The sequence below is a fragment of the Poecilia reticulata genome, linkage group LG6, assembly GCF_000633615.1.
Source record: "Poecilia reticulata strain Guanapo linkage group LG6, Guppy_female_1.0+MT, whole genome shotgun sequence".
Lineage (NCBI taxonomy): Eukaryota > Metazoa > Chordata > Actinopteri > Cyprinodontiformes > Poeciliidae > Poecilia > Poecilia reticulata.
The window spans coordinates 26,545,395-26,562,790 of record NC_024336.1 but is presented as its reverse complement, the minus strand read 5'-3'; the positions used below and the strand labels follow the sequence as shown (position 1 = coordinate 26,562,790).

General features: G+C 37.5%; 1 protein-coding gene across 3 annotated transcripts; it reads left to right on the top strand.

Moving 5' to 3' along the window:
- The first annotated feature begins 1,554 nt into the window (after nt 1–1,554).
- On the top strand, nt 1,555–16,306 carry LOC103466475 (anoctamin-9). Of its 3 annotated transcripts, none has more exons than XM_017305055.1 (25): nt 1,555–1,824; nt 1,942–2,056; nt 2,726–2,791; nt 2,885–3,004; nt 3,090–3,226; nt 4,441–4,490; nt 4,585–4,643; nt 5,320–5,399; nt 7,623–7,757; nt 7,902–7,947; nt 8,028–8,088; nt 10,264–10,346; nt 10,442–10,546; nt 11,085–11,231; nt 11,329–11,365; nt 11,865–11,976; nt 12,083–12,140; nt 12,260–12,357; nt 12,928–13,127; nt 13,205–13,357; nt 13,432–13,579; nt 13,658–13,771; nt 13,870–13,960; nt 14,153–14,265; nt 15,385–16,306. In XM_017305055.1, the coding sequence occupies exons 2-25, from the start codon at nt 2,036–2,038 to the stop codon at nt 15,416–15,418; spliced, it is 2,268 nt and encodes a 755-aa protein (XP_017160544.1). In that variant the 5' UTR covers nt 1,555–1,824; nt 1,942–2,035; the 3' UTR covers nt 15,419–16,306. The 3 variants fall into 3 exon arrangements, with proteins under 3 accessions (XP_017160544.1, XP_008410281.1, XP_008410279.1); XM_008412059.2 differs by having other exon boundaries at nt 1,563–1,853; nt 7,854–7,947; XM_008412057.2 differs by having other exon boundaries at nt 1,564–1,824; nt 7,854–7,947.
- The last annotated feature ends 1,090 nt before the right edge of the window (nt 16,307–17,396 follow it).

Sequence of the window (17,396 nt, the reverse complement as noted above, 5' to 3'; positions counted from 1 at the left end):
GTAGTCGCCTGACTCCGCCGTCCGTTTAGCACAGGGATTATCCAGGCCCTGTCGCCTAACAGGACAAGGTCTCCAACCTTGCAGCACCAGGCTCCGTCCACCTGTCCACGCGTGTGTGAGTGGACAAATTAACTAGAAGTGTTTCTCTTATTTTCTTAGTTGGAATTATACTACTTAAATGACTAATTCCTGTGGCATTTCCCATAAATGTTAGCAAGAGGAAGTAAAACTGCTGTGACAGACTGTTTTCAAGACTTTTTCTCGAAAGCAGTTTGACACAGACTGTTTTGAAGCCGGTGAGGAAGGAGAGTTTGATATGGTGAGTTAATTTTCTACATTTATTCATCTATTTATAAGTCTTCCTGCCATATTGACATATCCAGCAGACATATGTGTTCACTCTCTCTTAATTGACTCCAGTTGTAAGCACATAGACCAGCTCAGTCTTTACATTGTAGGACTTGAAAAATGTTTGGGTTGCAACTTCCAAAAGAAAAATTATATGCAACACTTAGGTAATTTTGGCGTCTTTGCTAAGTGCTAATAACTTTTTCATTAAAGCAAGATATCAGTAAAGAGTATCTATGGAGAGATGTTAATTCTTTTCCTCACTGTTTGGGAATAAATCAGACATGTTCCCTGTCTTTGGCCAGTCAAGATTACCAGAATTTCTTTTATTTGCTAAATGCCAGAGTAAAAGAAAAATATTTTTTTTAGATAACATTTTTTTATTTTCCTCAAAGTCAGATTGACATACACACAAATCCCAGTATTCTGTCTTTGCAGCATCATATCTGGTGGGTTTGGTTACTGGCGGGACTGGTGCTCTTTAGTGGAGAGTAACTTGAGTAAAGAACATTAACGTCTCAAGATATCAAACAGGGAGTTAAGATCTGGACATATATTGGTGTACAAAATTCACAATGACCCTAATCATAAAGCCAAATTAGTTACAGCTCTAGGTGGTCATCACACAGAAAGTCTTTTGGAAGAGCTAAATGTGTTTATGACCTACAAAACTGACTCAGTGTCAACATTTCTGTCAGGGCAATGCAGCACAATTCCAGCAAATCAATGTGAGAAGCTTGTCTATTTATTATTCAAAGATGTTGAAGTCAAGCTACACTGTTTGACAGGGTGAATCTTCCCAATGCAAAGGAAATTTACATAATTGAAGAAAGAATTATTCTGGTAGCAAAAATGAATCACTTTTGTAATCCTGGTTGAGCAAAAACAAGAAAATCTTAGTTGGGTAGGGAGGGTAAAAAGGTTAAGTTTCAACTTTATAGATTTACATTCACTAATACAATGATTAATTCACAACGACTCTTTGAAAATACTTGGATGACACAATATTTAATTGTCTTCTGAGATAAAAAAATAAAAAGAAGAAAAATCTTTGAATTGAATTTAGCATCGATGCAGCTAATAAAAGGTAGGATTTTGTCCGTTCTCCATTATTGCAAAAGAATCGTTGTCTCTTGAAAAATGTCTGAGCGACCGGTGAGAAAACCGGATGATTCAGTCACAACTCCGTCAGAGGCCTGGCAGACGGTTAAACGTCATCCTGTTTGCTGCCATCTAGCGGCGGATCAGAGGAACTTCACAGTCCAGAGGAGGGGGAGGCAACGAAGAAATAGATGTCATTCCATTCTCTCACCTGACAAATCACATCCAGAGTCTCATTTTGGCTTTGCCAGTAGTGCAACAGTGTGGACGGTGGTTTCCTTGTGTTTTTTGACTCGCCTTTGTTCGTACGGACTGAGCTGACGCGAACATAAAAGGTGGCGTCAGTCAAGATAAATGCTGTGACAGCAGCAACAGGTAGAGTCGCTTCTGGCATACCTTTGCTTGTAAGAGGACGGCACATTTCTTCCAGGTGTTATCCGGAAGTTAGCGGCTGGCTGTCTGTTGAAGACTGCATGTTTTTTTTTTCTTCAGTTGGATATAACAAAGAGCTGAGTGAGATTGGAGGACTCAGGGGAGAGAAAGGTTGTTGTTGTTGTCCGGGAGGTCGCCGCAGGTTTCCCTCATCATGCAGGGGCACAGGAGGCAGGTAGGTGGTTGCGTTAATAATCATATCTATACATAATGGAGCTGCTCAAGGGACAGATATTGGTTGTATTACCGAAAGCTCGCTCCTTGAAAGCAATTCATATTCTGTTCTTTAACATAGAGTCCAGACAGACTAATTACTGGGCTGTGAAACCCTTCTAAATGACACAAACCCATTAAAAAAACCCTGATGACCTTTTTACAAAAGCCTGTTTATTTGCACAGTCAGTCAGTGATTGAACTCAAATTGTGCCACTAGATTAGCCTCTCCCTTTCTGATTGGAAGTACATTCAGGCTTAGCTGTATGGATATGATTGCTCTGCTGATTGAGATATAGCCCAATGACCTGCCGTTCATTCAGGTTATAGATAGATTGTACAGCTCTTTGTGGTGAGTCAGGTTCATGGTTTCTCCCTAAACTGGCATTCCTGGACACGCCTCAGGTTATAGTTAGACTGGATTTCTGTAGCAGGTGATGAACTCTCAAGTGGTTTGTGTAAGATTTGAATCTAGCACAATCAGACTCAGGGAACTTGTTGTTTGCTAATATGAATTTATCATTTCTAACACTTCCATGAAGGTTTTATGCAGTTCCTACTTGTATATTGTTTATAACTGTGCAACTTAAGTTCAGCTTCTTTTTTTTGTCATTGTTATTTTGTGATAAAGCCCAGTATTGAATTACTGGAATTAATGGGAGTGGTGAAAGAGAATGGCAATGAACCTCCTCCTGTGGTGAGTTGAACTGATGGGCCAATTCTAAGAATACCCAGAACTATTCTGATCATTCACAGATAAATCTGACCGGCATCATTTTTGCGTACACAGTTCACTCCACTGTCATACGACTACGTCCTGGTCGCCAAATTGATGGAGGACCGGGAGAAACACGCCAGGAAACGAAAGGAATACATAGACCAGCTGAGGAATAAGAACTTCAGAGTGACAGTGGGTCTTACATAATATACAAAAGCATGTGCACTTTCTTTGTGGTAATATTCCTTATTAATTTGTCACAATTTCTTCTTATTAGGAAATTACCAACGATAATCTCGCCTTCTATGGGATCCAGGCACCAAAAGAAATATTTCAGAAATACAGATATCTGCTCAAAATATCCGATGCCTGCAGTGGGAACTCAACAGACCGCAATATCTCTCTTAGCACAAGGTAAGACCAGCAGCACAACCCCTGAGGCTATTTTAAACATTGTGCCTTTTTATTATTATCATATATTAGAGTGTTTTCATACAAATTATCTCTAAAGACGCTACGTGTTGCAATTCACATCAAAGGTTTACACACCTTTCTCATCGGTGTGAACGTTTTATTAATTTCCAGCTTTAAATGATTTTATGAGCTGTTAATTTTTGAAGAAACTAATTTAAATAGGCTGTAACAAAGATTTGTTTTCATATACAACACTCAAGCTCAGTTCATTTAATAACAAGACCTGGATTCACAAGCTTGAATTTGAATATGCACACAGTTGTGTTTAATCATATTTGATTAAACACTACTTAGCAATTTGCAGAGATACTAAGCTATTTGTGTAGCCATCGACAAACACAAGAAACAACTGGCATAGTTCTTGCTGGAGTGAGTGAGTTCATTTTGAGGATCTAGCCTAAAGCATTACCCTTGAACTTTAAATAGTGTAAGTCAGTTTTAAGTCTAGAAGCTCAAGGTTATCCTGCTTTATCCCTTCTACAACAGGTTTTGATCATAATCCTGTTTGAGCACCAAATTTTAACAAAGCAGAATATTTCTGCTTCTTTATTATTCAATCCACATTATGAGCTGCAGTTGTACCACTTGAAGCAAAATAAGCCCTCAGCATGACAGTTGGTAATGTTTTTTTTAATTATATTTTGACTCCTTCAAACATATATTCAGTCAGTGTGACCTATTAGTTTAAACTTTGACTCATTTCACCATAAGAAGCTTCCTGAAAGCTACAAAAAACTTTGGTGTCTCTATAAATTGCTAAGGGACATTTATGTGAACATTAGTCTGGATGTTTGTATACGTTTGAGCTTGTTTGTAGTATTTTGACCCTGAATTTATTTGAGAAATATACCAAAAGAAAACCTCAATTCTTGTTTTGAAGAAAAAAAAAGAAAAAACTTGTCTCATCTTTCCTTGCTGAAAAATCAAAAATGTTCCCACAAAAGTAATTTATGCCTAGATTTATATTAACTTCAGACCAAAACTATGACAGTTGTTTTCATAAGCATTTAATTTTTTATTCTCTTGTGTGAATTAGATCATTTAAATTATTATTTAAAAGTAAATTGATTTATGGGTCAGTTGAATAAATGACATTATTCCCCTCATTTGCTACTTCACTGACTTTACAAGTGATACTTGTCCCATTATTGCAGGATAAGGATCGTCCACTTCATAATAAATCACACACAAATCAGCTCAAAAGGTGAGTCAGAGCGGTTGATAATCTGGGCTCTTAAAAAGTGATTTAATCAACTCTTGATTTTTCTCATCATTCTCCTTTGCTGGGAACTCTTCAGAGAACCTGCGGGATCTCATGAAGTCCAAGGTGTTTGAGACGAGGTTCTGTTTACATGAGGTAAAGTTTCAACTTTACATCATTGTTCAACACCAAGAGCATTCATTTCGGATGTAAAATGTAATTATAAAGCGGTAATTACATTTTACACCAAAGCTTAGTAAAGTCAGGGACATTTTATCAGTTGTGATTAATTACACTGAACAGGTTTGGTTGCAGAGAAAACAATTGCGTCCTTAAGATGACGTCCACTATGCTTGGTTAAATGTTTTTTTTTCTTAGGTGCTTCTAAGATAATGAGGTGAAACTTGATTGTGGCTTTCTTAACAAAACATAGTTGCCAAAAGATATTTGCTCACAGAAATGCAATGCAATTCATGTTAGTGCAATGAGTCATCCAGCGCTGGGAGTACGCAGGCTTGTGCGTGAGCATACAGTGTTGTTATGTGACTGGGAAAGCATTAGCATGTTTGCCTTTCTGTTTTCTGGACACACACAGGCAGGATAAGATACATTAATTTCCTGTGTGCTTAGCATGATTGTTCAGATGTGCAGCAACAATAATGTTAACTGAAACATGGCGAAACCTGTTAAAATGCTTTGAAAATGGCACCACATCACATTCTCGCACTGCAGGACTCATCTTTTAGTGCAACTGTATGCAGTATGGAAGCAGTTTGTTCAAAGCTCTTTTTCATATTGATGACTTCCTTTGATTTTGCGCCCCCGCTTTCAGAAAAGGAAACAGAAAGAGCTGAAGGAGGAATGGGCACGATGGACGGCCTGTCTCAAAGGGCAACCTGTAACTAAAGTCAGGTTTGGACTGCAACACAACAGCCTCTTCATTATTCTGCTTTTTTATGCAGTTGATTAAATGGCTGCAGGGTTGTTATAGAAACAAGAAAACAGCCAAGATCCCTCCAACATCATGTGCTAGTTGATGTCTGCCTGTGGAATTTCACATGCAAGCAGAAAAGACGTTGATATCAATCGTACTACCAGAAGAAAAAGAAATGATTGGCAAGGATTACAGACATTTGTTTAAAAGAAAATCCAACACATGATTCATCCCTCTGCATGACCGGGGTATTTTAACAGTACTGACACTACTCTGGTCTGACTTGCAACACAAAATCTTTATCATTAGTTGTGTATTGTATTTCTGCCTTTATTCATTTATCATATTTTTAAACACCATCATTTTTGTATATTTCAGCTTATGCATCTTCTGTAAATTTTGAAGATTCTGCAAGATTTTTGTAGTTAAAAGAATAGTACAGAATTTCTGAAATCAGATTTTGCAGAGAGGTTATAAACAGTCATTATCTTACTTGCAGTAGATAATTCTCTCAGCATATTAAAACAGACATTATTAGTCCCAATCATGGCTACAGTGCCTTGCAAACGCCTTGGGGTTCCTCCGGAGGAGCTGGAAGAAGTGGCTGGGGAGAGGGAAGTCTGGGCCTCCCTTCTGAAGCTGCKGCCCCCGCGACCCGACCCCGGATAAGCGGAAGAAAATGGATGGATGGATGGATGGATGGATGGATGGATGGATGGATGGATGGATGGATGGATGGATGGATGGATGGATGGATGGATGGATGGATAAATCTAAAATGTGTGGAGCTGCCCCCTTTAGTTTGAGAAGAAGAAAAGTGGAACTTCACTGATTGAGCCAACCAGAAGATGCAGGGTTTCTTCTAATTAAAGGGAGTTAGCTTACATAATAGTCCTCCAAAGGAATTGCCATTAATAGGGAGTGGGAAATAAATATCTTGCAACAAGAAACAAGAAGCAAAAGTGAAAATGACTCTTAATAAAAACACAGGATTCAAATTTTGGATTTGTTGTCAGAAACCCCAACATTTTAACCTTAGTGAGAATCTTAACTTTAAAAAAGTAGGCAAACAAGCAGAAACCTTAACAATGTAATCAACTCTTAAGTACCAAAAAAACATAAACAGACTGTCAGTCTGTTTATGTCATAAACAACAATAAAAAATATGTTGCTGTTAAAAACTGGACTATCATAAACTCTCTTCAAACAAAAGAGGAGATCTGAGCCACATTGCAAAATAAGTTTATTTAAGTTGATTGTAACCAAGATCTCTTTCTTTCTGTCAGGATCAATATTTCATGTCCATAGGTGAGAGGTGACAGATTGCCTGAGCCCTAACCCCTCTATCTCACTCCACCCTGCCATCAATCACGAACAACAACCCAAGAGTCACTTGCAGCCCACATGGATCGTGTGCCGCCAGTGGAAATCAAAACTTAGTTTTTACTTATGTTGAGAACAAACACTGGATCACACCTGACTTCACATATGAATATTTTTAGTCTTCTGTCTTTCCCTAAACTTTCTAGGCAAACGTGATTGTATCATCGACATGCAATGTTTATTATCAGCCAATCAATGTCGTCTATTTTTACAGCGCTTTTCAGTAACAGGGCAGTTCAAAGTGCTTTACACCATAAAAACATAACAAAAGCAGTATAAAAAAAGATTATGCATGTTACTTTTACTTTTTGGTACATTTAAATCAAGCTAACTGTATTTAAGACCCAATCTGTCAGCCTGTATATAAGTGCCAGACAATTAAGAAGGTTTTTGTATGTTTGTTGTACGACACAAATAAACTTCACTTGGCTTTACTTGAATTAAGAACTAGAGTTGAGGACCAGTGCTTTGGCCTAGCTTTATTTCTTGATCGAATAAATCTAGTAATAAAATTTCAGCAGCAAATTTGAGTTTATCTTTCCAAAGACTTTGGAAATAGTTGTTCAAAATGAATCCATGATTTAACAGAGTGTGAGGGTGAGGGCTTTTATAGCTTTTAGCTATAACTGATGAAACCATGATTAGAAAACTTTTTATATTGACTCTGACCATCTTTATTAAAATTTAGTTTGGCTTCAAACATTAAAGTGTTAAAAAAAAAAGGCAGATGCTTTTCCACAGTGCAGTATTTGCATGCGGTGTGTTTCTCCTCTGACTTGGGTTTTTCTCCTTGTCTGCACTGTTTGTGTGTTTTTCAGGGACTACTTTGGAGAGAAGGTGGCCTTGTACTTCCTGTGGTTGGGATGGTACACATTTCTCCTCATCCTACCGGCTGTTATTGGCATCTTAGTCTTTCTCTACGGCCTCAGCTACTTCAACTCTTCACCCCTGGTGTAAGCTTTCCAACATTTTCTTTCTCTTAAGTGATATGACAGAACATTTTCCTCTGTAATTACCCCTCCATAATGACTGACCTTACTGTCTTGTAGACAAGAGGTTTGTGAGTCTAACACAGTCATGTGTCCACTTTGTGACAGTGGTTGCAAAGTGTGGAAGCTTTCAGACACATGCTCATATGCCAAGGTTTGTCTGCTTTACTACTAAGTAGCTCTGTGGTTAATAGCTGCTGGCTGGCTCTGACTGCTGGTCTTCTCTGTTCACAGCTGAGCCTGCTGTTCGACAATAACGGCACGGTGTTCTTCGCCATGTTCATGGCAATATGGAGTGAGTTCGTGAGCACATGATAACACGCACATTCAAAATAATGAAAACCCTCACAGTGAGACACATTTATTAACTGAAAGTCAGCGGTAGATTTCTGTAGATTTCTGTTATAATGCTATTGTGTATTTGCTGAAACATTTTGGCTGTACGTTGCACGATTGCATTCTCTTCTGTCTCAGAATTATTTAATTTAGCTGCCAGCTTTTTATGATAACGAGAAGTTCACTGCCAAGAAAATATCAAACCTACTCCTCTTGGCTACTTACCTCTGAAACAGGCGCCATCTGTCTGTGGGAGTGGTTAAGCATGCAGTAATTTATATAATCTGAAATAATATATAACCCTGCTTCTAAAGAGGCTAAGAAATGACTTGACAGTGAAACAAAGTGAGACGTTGTAGGCCGTAACTTTAGTGCTGGTTGGATGTTTGCACTCACTCATCATGGTCATGAATGTAACGCTGATTTAGGGCTCCTAAAGGTTTATTTGAACCCTGGTTTCATACAACATATGAAATCCAATAGACTTTAAGTATAAGAAGTGAATGCACAAGGTTGATTTTATTGTGACACGGTCAAAATTATGCATACGAGTTCAAATATACACAGTGCCAGAGTTATTGCAATGTATAAATGGAACTTTAATAAATATTTTCCAAATTTATTCCACATAAAATATGAGATATATTTAGTACAAGTAAATAAATATAAGAAATAGTAAACATAGAGTAACTTGGTTGCACCAGTGAGACACTCTTGAACTGAGACTTTGCTGGAGCTTCTTTTGAATCAGTTTTGATGTTCAGTTTAATTTCACACCTGCCATCAGTTGTAGAGAATGTGATGAACCAGAGTTCAAATCCAGCTGTACCAGTAGCAGATTCTTGACATTTGCTCGTTTAAATCCTTTAGTTAGAGTTATTAAGATGTTACAAAGGATCAACATGGTCTCTTTTTACAAAATGGACCAATCAGGAGAAGTGAACAAATAAATTTTACCACACACCCTTTTCAGATTGAAGCAAGTAAAAAGATGACCAGAGAAATTATTGGATGACAGGGACAACACATTTCTCAATAACTGATAAAAAAAAAGAAAGAAGAGTCTGAAAATGGTCATGGAGGCAGCCAACAGGAGTTTCTAAAGAGTGTTGGTTGTTCTCTACATGTGGCAACAACCCCTTGTATTCTTCATGTTTGTGAAGCAAGACATGTAGAGCTGAAAGACAAAACCATCTTCTTTCAAAGGAAATACCCTGTTCTTGCTAAAATCTCCCCAGGCCTTGTGGGGTCACATGTTATGGTTTGGTGGAACTAAACTGGAACTTTAGGGCTTCCAGAAACACGTTTGGTATAAAAACATCACTAAAAATACATCACACTTGCAGAAGCAAACTTGTCATTTTGTCAAGATGGGAAATGAATGATGTGCACATTTTTGAGAGTCAATAAGTATTAAAAATGTTTTAGCTTCTGACTGGATATTTTATATTGTTTTTGGCAGAATTTGTAGATTTAAGTTGAAGTTGCTGGATTTCTGACACAGACCCAGTCTCCAGGCACAGTGCTTAAAAGAAAACAAAAAACCTTGTGTGTAGTTGATGGCAGGGCAATTTCAAAACCTTAATCTAAACTGTTTTGTCCACATGTGTGTTTCTGGTAATTTTACTGTGGATTGGAGAAAATCCTCAATAACTAAAATCTTGTGGAATCAATTTTTGTTCAAACAAATCATTAAAGATGTGTGTAGCATCTTTGGTCTATCATGAAAAAAGAACAGTTCAAATGCATTTTTAAAATTGCAAACTTAGGAATAAATTTTATTCAGTCTTCTGATCTCTTTGGTATTATCAGAACGTCTGGCACAAATTTTTATGAACATGAATATGAGTCACATATAACGTATGAGTTGAAACATCGTGCAAATTTTTGAATGTTTGAATTTATTTTCAGTTTTGTGTGTAAACTCCCACAAATTTTGGACTTAGAAGTAAGATTTAAACCTGGAATGAAAATATTTTTTCAGTCCAGTTTCAATTTGGTTAAAATATTCTGTTTGTTTGTTGGACAATAAACTGCAAAGACAAGCAAATTTCAATAACGTAAATGTCGAAAACACATACAAAGTAATTATGTGTAATAATCAGGTATTTACAGAGAAGACTATCTTCCACAGCAACACTGTTTATGGAGTTCTGGAAGAGACATCTGGCCAGTTTTGTATGCGAATGGAGAGTGACTGACTGGTCCGAATCAGAGGTACAGTCACTCTGGAATGTTGCATTTCTCTCGGGCAGCAATAAAGCTCATCGAATCGCGCTTTGGTCTAATTTATTGCTTTAATTTAATTGCAGGAGGAACTGATCCTGGAACTCGTGAACGATGCCGAATGTCGCCCGAAGATGTACAAGCATTCTTACTCGCGCACCGCTCTGGTTCTGATCTGTGTCTTAGTTATGGTGAGATATGTCATTTTTCTGACCTCATCAAAATGCATTATTCGGTCAGAATCCATCCATTTCCATCCATCCATTTTCTTGACACCCTTGGCCCTCAGTGGGGTAGGGAGGGTTGCTGGTGCCCATCTCCAGCTAACGTTCCGGGCGAGAGGCGGGATACACCCTGGATAGACACACAGGACAAACAACCATGCACACACACTCACACCTAGGGGCAATTTAGACAGACCAATTAACCTGACAGTTATGTTTTTGGACTGTGGGAGGAAACCGGAGTACCCGGAGAAAACCCACACATGCACAGGGAGAACATGCAAACTCCATGCAGAAAGACCGGGGCCGGGAATCGAACCCAGAACCTTCTTGCTGCAAGGCAACAGCTCTACCAACTGCGCCACTGTGCAGCCTTCGGTCAGAATAAGAGGGACAAATCTGTTCTAGGTGTCAGAAATGGGCGAATATATTGTGTTTTTCAGTAAATTATGGAGACATATGTATGCATTGGCAGGTAACAGATTTTTTTTTTCTGTTTTCTCAGATACTGGTGATTATTGGCTTGACACATTTCTTGGTGGTATTCAGGGTGCTTGTAGCAGGGACTCTGGCTAAGGATTTCAGAAGCAACCTCGGCGCTATGTTGGCAGGCGCTGTGCTCCATTTCCTCATCATCACCGTTATGACTAAGGTACTAAGACCTCTACATGTATATTTCATTGTTATTGTTGCAGTAATCTCTGTGATCCTGATATCTTGTGATTTTCTTTCTTTTTTTTTTTTTGCAGGTCAACAGGATTGTTGCTTTGAAGCTCTGTAAGATAGGTATTTTTGCTCTTCTTGTTCTTCGTGTCACAAATCTAAAAATCTAATTTAAACTAAAGCAGGAAATTGGGAATATTAAAAACAAGCCTACTCATGGGAAAAATTGTTTGTTGTGATTAATCACTAAAAAGCGACTTTGGCTTGAAAATTTAGGGCAATGCTTAGAACTGTCTTATCGCAAAACTAAAACCTGCTTAACATTCTCTTAATGCCTTTAAACACTTTCAAAGCTGCACGCAGTTTTTTTTGTGTTTATAATAGTGACATAAAAAAATCTAAACAAGATTAAAGAAAAGTTTCCAAGCAACTCAGATATTTTTATGTATGCGTTCTGTACTTAGACTTTGATGAGTAAGGCTAAACTGAGCGGAGGGAAACAAAGAGAAAAAACATGGAAATATTGGAGACTGCATTACTGGATATGCTGCATCTCAAGTCCTCTGAGTATTGTTCATATTTTGGGCCTGTGAAACATGTTAAACATTGTTCTGTTCAACAGAAGAGACGAGGACATTTGCTGACACGGAGAAGAGTTTTACAGTCAAGATGTTCACCTTCCAGTTCTTCACCTACTTCTGCTCCCTCTTCTATGTGGCATTTTTTCTTGGCAGGTAAAACTTTGGATTTGTGCTCTGATTTCTGAAGCCTACTGTTCTTCACTGACTGGGTTAGGCTTACAGGACAAGTCACTGGATGTTTTTCTTGCACCGATAACAGGATTAATGGCCATCCAGGTGAATATGTACGTCTTGCAGGGCAGTGGAGACTGGAAGAAGTGAGTGATTACAGTTTCATATCTCATTTATCATGAAACAGCTAAAGGAATGCTGTTGTACTTCTTATGTGAATAAAGTGACTGCATTGTTCCCACAAGTTTCACTGTGTTTCTTTTAGTGTCACCCGAGTGGATGTCTCACAGACTTGTTCATTCAAATGGCAATTATATTGGTGCTGAAGCAAATCATCAGTAATATGTTTGAGTACTTTGGTCCGTAAGTAATATTCACTTTAATCACTCTCCATCATATTGTTTTTTTGTTTTCTATGTCATGCTTTCTTATGTTGTGTCATATTTTATTTTATATTGCTGACCAGACTATTTACATTTATTTAGCTACATTTACTTGAGCAAGTCTGTGAAAAAAATAAACAGAAATTTTGGAGTAGTTTAACTCTTAGTTGAGTCAGATCTTTGGATTCTCAACCCAGAGAGAGAAATTTTACTCAGTTTCATTATAATAATACCATATCATGGCACATTATATCATATTGTGTTGTTACATTTAGCATCATATTGCAGTATAACATATCATATCACATCAACTTATATCATATCGCATTGGATAGTTTTATCTTAATCTTTGTGCTGATCGCTCTTGAGATTTAATCATCCCTCACCATCACCCTATTTATATTATTCTCCTCTCTGAATCCTGATTGCCAATAAGGTATCATATTGTCTTATCTCATGTTGTATCATGTACTTTCTACATGTATCGTATCGTATCGTATCGCGTGTAAAATGTTAGTTTAGGCTAATTGAAGCTGTCTGTTTGCATTAGCTTGTTCAAGAAGTTCTTGGAGAAGAAGAAAAGGCAACATAAGCTGCAGAGGAAATGCGCCACCTGCTACCTGAAAGACGACTATCAGCTCAAAGAGGGACAAGAGCTGTGTGAAAACTGCAAACTCAGGGACTGGCACGCGAACTATGAACTCACCGATGTGGACTCTTTCAGCCTCTTCAATGAGTTCTTAGAGATGGGTATGATCTGCGTGATTAGTAAACACGAACGCTGAACTTGTCTCGGTTAACTTTGTTTTCTGTACTTTCACTTTTAGTGATCCAGTTTAGCTTTACCACCATATTTGTGGCAGCATTTCCTCTTGCTCCTCTGTTTGCTCTCCTCAATAACGTGATTGAGATTCGCTTGGACGCCATTAAGATGGTCACTCTGGAGCGCAGAATGGTCCCCAAGAAGACCAATACTATTGGTAACGATGATCTGTGGATGATATTAGTTTATTTTGGGTTCATGCATGTTGACGGTTCTTTCCTTTTTCCTCAGGCGTCTGGATAGACATACTAGAGGCTATCGGTGTTTTAGCTGTCATTGTAAATGGGCTGGTAATTGGGGTTTCGTCTGATTTCATCCCTCGACTTGTATATCGTTACGTCTATGGGCCATGCGTCAACGGCACAGCAGGGGTGTCAGAGTGAGATTTTTTCCTCTTCTTTAAAATGGTTATATGTCACCATAAAACATTTGCTTCATCTTGGTTCTTGTGCCTCAGCTGCATGTCTGGTTACATCAACAACACCCTGTCCGTTGCGTCAATGGCTGATAGCAGAGTAAAGTTTGACCCACTCCAAATGATCACAGATGGAATCAATGCTACTTCATGCAGGTTTGTTTTTCTTTCAAATTGTTTTTAAAAGTTTCTTTTTAAGTAAATGAAAATGATTCTGTCAGCACACATATTTTCCATTGTGCTTCTTTTCACAGCTACAAAGATTACAGAGACACTGACTTTAATATTACCCATCAGTTTTGGCTGATTTTAGCTGTGCGCTTTGCTTTTGTTATCCTCTTTGAGGTAAGTCTTGTCAACAACGAAATCCTTTCATTTACATCCTGCAGCTTAAAACGTTTCTTTGAAACCAATACCAAAACCAGACATTGTTTTATTGTTTAAACCAGAATGACAAGCTGGGGAACAAAGCACATCCTGCATGGTTACAGATGGAGAAAGATATTGCATTCCTAACTTTATCTACTCTCCTTGCAGCATGTTCTTGTCATATGTAAGTTCATTGCATCCTGGTTCATCCCGCCTGTGCCGATGCATGTGAAAAATGACGGACTCAATGACAAATTCAGAAGACTTCAAGAGGAACTGAAGTGAGTCTTTGTTTTTGTCTAGCTTCACTTCAGAAGACCTAAACTCAGTATAATAATTAACTACATACATGTACGATAATTTATGATTCAGACCTCACTAAAACCAAGCAACATAAAAAGATAGTGGCATTTCACAGACTCAGACTTCTGTTTGCTTTACCAAACAGAATTACTGCTAAGTGTTTAAAAGTCATTTTTCCACAACAGTTATGAAAAATTTTGTCAACCTCAAAACATTATCATGTTTTCTGAAGTAAGGTAAGGTCATTTTATTCATACAGCACATTTTCAGCAACAGCAACAAGTGCTTTACATGAATTGGAAGGAAATACAAACAAAACTATGAAACCAAAAGAAAGACAAAAAGGTAAATGTATAAAACTGCATATTGGTTTCCCATGTTTAGTAAGAATAAGTAGTCCATATAAACTAGCAGGTTTCTCTGGATTCTTGTTGGTTCTCCAGGTTTTGTAAGAGTACAGTACAGTAAGCCAGGCTTCAGGTTAATATTAATAAAAACAAAACACACCTAAACTCATGGCAAGCAGATTAATACCTGCGTTTAAAATTATTTTACAAATAGAAATCTGAAAAGAGTGGTGCAGAGCAGAGCAGCTTGTTCACGCTTCTAGAGGCAGACTGTAGACGTATTTCTTTTAATTTTTTAGTAAACGACTAAAAGTCAGCCAGACAGCAGATCTTCCCACCTGAGTACCTCATGTCTGAAGCTCCTCCAGAGTTATCCTCTGATTTATGCTGTCTCGTAGCGTATATCAGGTGCAAATTCAATTTAAACAGTGAGATTAATACATTCTGTGAAAATTTAAATTCGAGAACAGAATGTTTGATGCTTAGTTGTGATAGCTAACGTCAATATTCTTTACATTTTATTAATTTGAATTTCAAAATTCACCCATTAAATATCTTTTATCGCTCATATTGTCATTCGGCAGCAGAGGAAGAGCATTTCTTTTAGCAGTGACACTTTTTTTCGGTTGCATTACATTTTTCATTATTGTCTGTAATGAAGATGTTTAAGCAGATTAAAATATGAAACATATTATTGTGGTTCAGAGTGTACAATTGAGATCTAATGACTTCAAACGTCATTTCCTGCAGGTATTTCAAGCCTGACACTGTTTGCGCGCCTTGACGGGACGTATTTTACTGTGAAAACACAACCCCAGTGTGGCCTTGGGCATCTACGTGTAAAACTGGAACAGTTTGAAACATTTTATAATTATCCTGAAGAGATCAATGGTGATATTTGAATTGACACAGTAAGTGCTGCCTGGATTGCACACATCGTTTTTATCCATGCCCTGAAAAGCTTTACAGAAAGACAGCTTTCTTATTGTTGGATCCATATAGATAAGGTCAGAAATTTATACATGATATTTGCATGGTTCTCACACTAATTTTGGAGTTTTGATTATTTGATATATCCGTTTTGAGTGATGATAACATGCAATTTCAGGGACAGTTAAAACCAAGGATTTTCTCCTATCGACACCGGGTTAATATATAGATATGGGCTTAGTATTTTTAATGTGTCTCATCTTTGCAGTTGTATGTTGTGTAATCATTTCATATTTTATTTTATTAAATAAAAAGCATGGTTTCTTTAAAGCACTAAAAGTACCAAAATACTAACAATTATGCCCATGTTGAATGGAGCCCTGAACAGAAGTGTGTGTATACTGTAACTGATGTCACTGACCTTGCCTTTTATAACATTGTTGGTATTATATACTGAGTTTTGGCTGAGAGCTTAGTGTTGGATCTGTGATTTTGAGCCATACAGTATATGAGTGTTCTACTGAAAGTACTAAGCTGCACATAGACTGCTGATTGTGTTATCATGATGCCTTAAGCTGTAAAACAAAACAAAAAAAATGCTTGTTGCTTTTTTCTGATAGTTTGTTTATGTAAAGAATAATGTTTTCCATTATTATATTTTATATAATTGAATTAAATAAGAGATTTGAATGTATATGAGACATTGTTTATGTCTGTATTTTTGTTTTGAGGAATAATAAAACTTTTTAAATAATATTTCTAAATAGCATGTGGTCATAATTTGATGATTGGCTTGATAAAAAATTGAAAAACTAAGGTAAGTTACATGAGGCATGATGTTTAAATCTACTCTGCCTGTAAACATTTACTTTAACGAAGATACTCAGTGATCAAAAATGTAAGTTTTTGTCATGTTTAAGTTTAAAGCCAGACCAAAATGCAGACGGGAGTTTGGTATGATCAAAACCAGATGCTGCAGGAGGAGAACAGGAACATGCATCATAGGAAACAAATGAAAACAGGAGGATCCTGTCATGAGCAATGAAACCAGTGAGCTATATAAACAAATGAAGGTGTGGAGAAAATCACTGGATCCAGGTGAGAAATCAGGTAATTGAGGATAGCTGTGGAATGAAGCAGAACTAGGCTGGGGACAGATTAGCAAACACTTTATTAAACTTAACTAATACTCAAGGAAACAGCAAACCGAGGGAAGAACAACACTGATGTAAGGGAACAAAATCCAAAAAATAACAGAACACAAAAATGATCATATGCCAAGGTTTGTGCAAAGAAAATTATAATATTTATGTCGCACATGATTCAAATCCGCTGCATTTGTTAACTTCAAATCAAAACACAAATATTGTTGAAGCTCCCTGAAAATGTTTAGGCTGCTCAGCATTGATTCCACATTTGGATGTTTTCTTTTATCGGCCTCAGAAGTATTTTAACTGCCAGTTTTTCTGATGCCAAGGAGAAATTACATCACAGAGCAAGCTCCTCTTGGCTGCGAACCTCCGAAAGAGAAATCCTACATAGGCACTGGTTTCTAGGTTGAATGTCATGCTTTAAAAATAAAAACGTGCTGCACGCTTGTAGAGGATAAAAAATTTAATTCCTAATTTCATAAACTTTCCTTGCAGCATGTTCTTGTCTGGTGTAAATCCATCGCAGCTTGGCTTGTGCCAGCAGCTTCACTGCATGTGGAAGAAAGACCTCAAAGGATTAAAAGAGGGGAAAAGAAGGGGATTTCAAAAATATTGGATTTTCTGTCCATTTAAAACAATTGTTTCTGGAAGTGTTTTGAAATTTGGACTCCCAGACAGGAC